This window comes from Ruditapes philippinarum, unplaced genomic scaffold, assembly GCF_026571515.1.
Source record: "Ruditapes philippinarum isolate M1 unplaced genomic scaffold, ASM2657151v2 ctg2920_1_1_1_1, whole genome shotgun sequence".
Classification (NCBI taxonomy): Eukaryota; Metazoa; Mollusca; class Bivalvia; order Venerida; family Veneridae; genus Ruditapes; species Ruditapes philippinarum.
Genome location: NW_026865871.1, coordinates 101231 through 106010, shown reverse-complemented (window position 1 = coordinate 106010; position 4780 = coordinate 101231). Strand labels below are relative to the sequence as shown.

The 4780-nt window shown below is 32.4% G+C and overlaps 1 protein-coding gene across 1 annotated transcript; it reads right to left on the bottom strand.

The window, feature by feature from the left end:
- Positions 1 to 264: 264 nt before the first annotated feature.
- LOC132730613 (uncharacterized) lies at positions 265 to 2315 on the bottom strand. The gene is made up of 3 exons (XM_060716583.1): positions 1881 to 2315; positions 946 to 1063; positions 265 to 374 (listed from the first exon to the last, which is right to left on the bottom strand). Exons 1-3 carry the CDS (start codon positions 2046 to 2048, stop codon positions 265 to 267), a joined length of 396 nt encoding a protein of 131 aa, XP_060572566.1. The 5' UTR covers positions 2049 to 2315.
- Positions 2316 to 4780: the final 2465 nt, after the last annotated feature.

Below are 4780 nucleotides of genomic sequence, written 5' to 3'. Positions count from 1 at the left end.
TAATAGAGATTGGGTTAAGTGTTTGGCATAACAGGCATGGATTCCCTGCTATTTCAAGATGCTGTCGGTGATCATGCGCAGGCTGGTCTGGATCCATGCTGGTCGCAAACCCATTATGTTGGTTTTGTCGTGACGCGGCTCATATATTTAGCATGTTAAGTGTTGACTACAAAAATGTCATAGCACATATCGATAAAAAAACATAATTTATATAAGACTACTTAGCGTTTCTATAATTATTTATGAAAAATTATATAATAAATCTTAATATACCTGGGGCACTGCTCCGATTTTTGAACAGATAATGTTCGAGCCTTTGAACTCGCTTTCTATTTTTGTCAGTCTTTCTGTAAAACCGTACTCCTCATACAGGTCTGAAGCAGACGAACATCTCTTATAAACATGTAGCATGGTTTAAGCACAGTCATGGTTCAAATAAATACCATATGCATTTATTGATAGGAAACATAATACATGTGTAGAACGGCATTTTAAATGAGTCAAAAGGGAATGACCCTTTATTCAAATTGTAGTATTATTCTTTTATTTGCGTTTATTTGAAGTCACCATCAGAACCCAGTAAGAGCGATCATTCCAAACGAAAGTACGCATAGTTACTTTAACCGTTTTAGTGTACCACATTCAAGAGGTTACATAAGTTACCATGTCTGTGCTCACAAACCGGATATAGTTTCACTCTGAAAGAGTTATATACCATTTGACCACTCGTTTGCTCTTAAAATAAAAAGTTAAACAGAGGAACGACAGTAATTCCTACATTATCTTAACAAATACATTTATATGTTCATTGAAACTTTAAGACAATACTTTTCGGTCATATCTTAAGAGTTTAAAGGAAAACACAGACAAGACGACACGACATAATTCATATAAAAACTTATTCATCTTAGACAATTTTGTATTTGAATAAGAAATAAACCATACTTTTGATTTTCCCTGCTTTATACAATTTCTGAGCGAGATCGTCCACAATTTGGTTAATACATTCTCTCATAGGTTGTAACTCCGAATCTTTGAAGAAATCTTCTATTACAATGTAGCCCTTTAAATTAAAATATTAATTTTATAATTTATAATTTTATAATTACATAAAAGCCATTCATTATTTTTGAGAGGAATAATGTACCAAGGAATATGCACATAAATCAACACTGATTAAAACCATTGAAGAGAAAAATACTTAAAATCCATTACATTAGTAAGGTATATAACTGCAAGTCAAACTATTATTGTGTTTTGATGAAGTTGTCTCCCTTTATACATACATAAAGTTTGTTAAATATATGTACATGTATCAATTTTAGATAAAATAACGATTGCGACCTCGGACAAGCGTCATGTGCTAATTGATACTGGTTTAATGATATTTTTTATTTATTCCAGTCTCATCTATATACAATATAATATAAAATACTGGTTTAATGTGAGAAAACCTAACAGGACACGGACTTGGGATCCCTAGGCCGAGAGGTAGACACCTTGATTACTAATGAAACGTGTCTATAAAATAGTCAACACACTTTAATTACAATATGCTGAATCACACTGCGGTATTAATTCTTTAGTAAAGATTTCATTTATTTATCTATATTTTTCTTTTACATTTAATTGCAATCTAGATTGCCATATTTGTGACGTTGAATAAATTTATATTACAAGCACTACAGAATGTATCGTGTACGTTACGGGTATGAATAACGTGCACGGTAAAAATGAAGAGACAACATTAAGAGTTTAAGACATAAATGCCAGTGCTAAAGTCGACATGTTGATGAAAAAAGACTCAGTTTTTATTGTACTACTGTATAACCGATCTTATTTAAGTGAACCTGTACGTTAGTGTAGAACATTGTACTTACATTTTCAAAATACTCCCTTATTTGATCTTCTGGTAATTGTCCAGGTTTTAGCTCCTTTGGTTGCGTAGGCATTGCTCTGGAATCGAACAATTCCGGAAATGCATCTTCGGTATATCCCGGAAAATGTTTGTCGTCTGCTTCATTATTTCCTTTGCTCACGTTGGCCATTATTTCAACAGATTGTATATCACAAGTTCAATAGTCAAACATTTCAAAGGCCAAATAAAAAGAAATGAAGTTATTTGTTTCTCTGTCCAGTAAAAAAGAAAATAAGTGTCCGTAGCCACAATTAACGATAGACATACGGTTATAAACTCCAGTCATATCATAACGATCCATTCGTATATAAGAAATTAACACATATCTAGCATATGTTAATTTCTACTTCACATATGATAATGAAAACTTATTCGATATGTATGTAACATAACTCGTGTTATCGCTTATTTTCATTATGTTGTAAAAGTGGGCAAACGGGAATATCATTGGTCTGTCTAACTTTAATGCTAGCAGTCGTAACTTGCGATAATCATAAATTTCCTTTCCGTCAATCTTCGGATACTCGTCGGTGGACCAGCCCGCGTATCGAGACTCCCTTAAAATAATGGACAGTTCCAAATTAAAAGTATATCAGTCAATTGTCCTACATTAGCAGTCAATGACATGAACGTGTCGTATGCCGAAACACTTTGGACTTGGCATTCAAATATGAGAAAATAACCGTCATTTATATGCAATTTAATAACCAGCCACGATTAAATGAAATTGCCTGAAAACTACATAAAATTGGCGCGCGCCACCCGAACGGCTTTAAAGGGCATATCTAGTATTATTCAAGTTTAATTTTGTCTTAGCTTAGAATAACTTCATCGTACAAAGTACATATATAACGATGAAGAAACTAGATTGAAATAAATGGTTAAAGTTTATCTAACAATTTCGTCCATCAGTACATAAATAAAGGAAATGAAGAGAGATAAAAAGACTGCGAAACAAAGTGATAAACAATTGAGTGTGTGACCCAAATAATGATAATAGATTTACATCACCTATCTCCCATTAGATTTAAACATTTAGGTGTATTATAATAAGATCAAGAAGTATCATTTTAAACATAATCAAAATAAATATTTCTTCCCGGTTGAATGGAGTCAAAATTCGTTTTTAAATAAAATTTCTTAATTTTGAAAAATTTACCTTAAAGGGAAATGTCTTTTATGGTGTTTAAGTAAAGCAGTGATGGCCCAAATTGAAATACAAATGTACTAGACTAAGTACAAGTTCTAGTAGATATGCCCTACAAGAGCGACCAGTGATCACATGTGTCGCCTCCTTTTAGCCAATTGCATGCTGCTGTCTCTGTGTAGCAGGAGACACAAACATTATTGACAAGGCAAAATGCGTCTTTTTTTATTCAAGGGCCATAACTCAGCAAAAATCATTCAACCAGGAAACCCGAGTAATATGCGCAAGTACTTGAGCTACAGGTCAGGTCTGTAACTTTCATTGTAATTGCATTACTGTAGTGGTAGAAGAGGAGTAATCCGGACAAATTTAAGAAAATTAAAATCATTAAAGGGACATAACTTTGACAAATATTAATGAATTGAAAAATGTTTAGGAGATCCATAACTAGACTTGGTAGGATCATTCCTGTAAAGTTTGGATGAAATTGCACCAGTAGTTTTTGAGAAGTAGTCCAGAAAGACAAGCTTTGTGACAGACGGACAGACGACGGAGAAGTGATCCCTACTGTATAGGTCGCCACTACTCTGTAGTTATGGAGTTCATGGGTAAACAAGAAGTCTCAGTCCTTTGTTGCCTTTGCTTGATAAATTAGACTATTGAATGTAGGTTGAATCAACAAAGCTGCTAACTGAGAGAAGTTTTTTTTTTTAAGTTTACCCCTTCAGTTACCATTATGTTATACCCACATCATGGCAAGCTGATATAACTCATGTCAGGATTGTTTACAAAATAATGCCCTATCAACATAAAGATTGTACCACCCCACTTTTTGTATACCTGTATTGCTTTAAGACTTAGAAAAAATGTTTATGTCCATCATACTCATTTAAAAAATAACATACTTAACCTTTAGAAAAGTTGAAGGCTGCTTGAAAAGCATGATTTTATATCATCACTTTAACAGGCTGGTGAAAATGCCAGATTGGGCTTATGTCATAAAAAATCATATTTCTAGAAAAGAAATAAAGATATTTCTTTTAAACTTTGTTTATTGAGAATAATATTTGACATTCACAGAAAGAAAGATGTTTGGCTACTGTCACTTTTGTTAGATTTATTTCCCTTTTTTCATGTTTATATAACACATACTTTTTGAAGTCTTTAAAAAGTATGTTAGTCTTACATATGCAAAGTGTAAAACAAAATAGGTTAAATAACTTCTTTATGCTCTAATTCATTGCGCCAACACCTGTCAGCATACATTTCATTCAGTTTTCAGAGAAAACTTCAAAGTATAATGTTCAGTGTCAAAGAATTGTCAAAATATAAATGCCAGAAACAGAATATTTAATCCAAATATATAGAATAAAGGTATTGGCGCAATAATCTAGAGCAAAATGAAGTTGTTGGACACATTTTACATTACAATATAATTTTTATGAACTTCAAATATTTTGTTTCTAGAAAATGGGAAAAAAAAAAATATCAATGCTTAATAAACACAACAAGTGAGAAAGAAACATATACATTATTTTCCCAGAAATATGATATTTCATGTTTAAGCCCGATCGGGCATTTTCACCAGGCTGTTAAAATCTTGCAGTGAAATAGACGGGATTTTGTTTCCAATAACATAAATGTAGATGTACATACATTATCCTTATATTTAATTTGATACATAACAAACATTCCAACAAAGCACACAACAATCT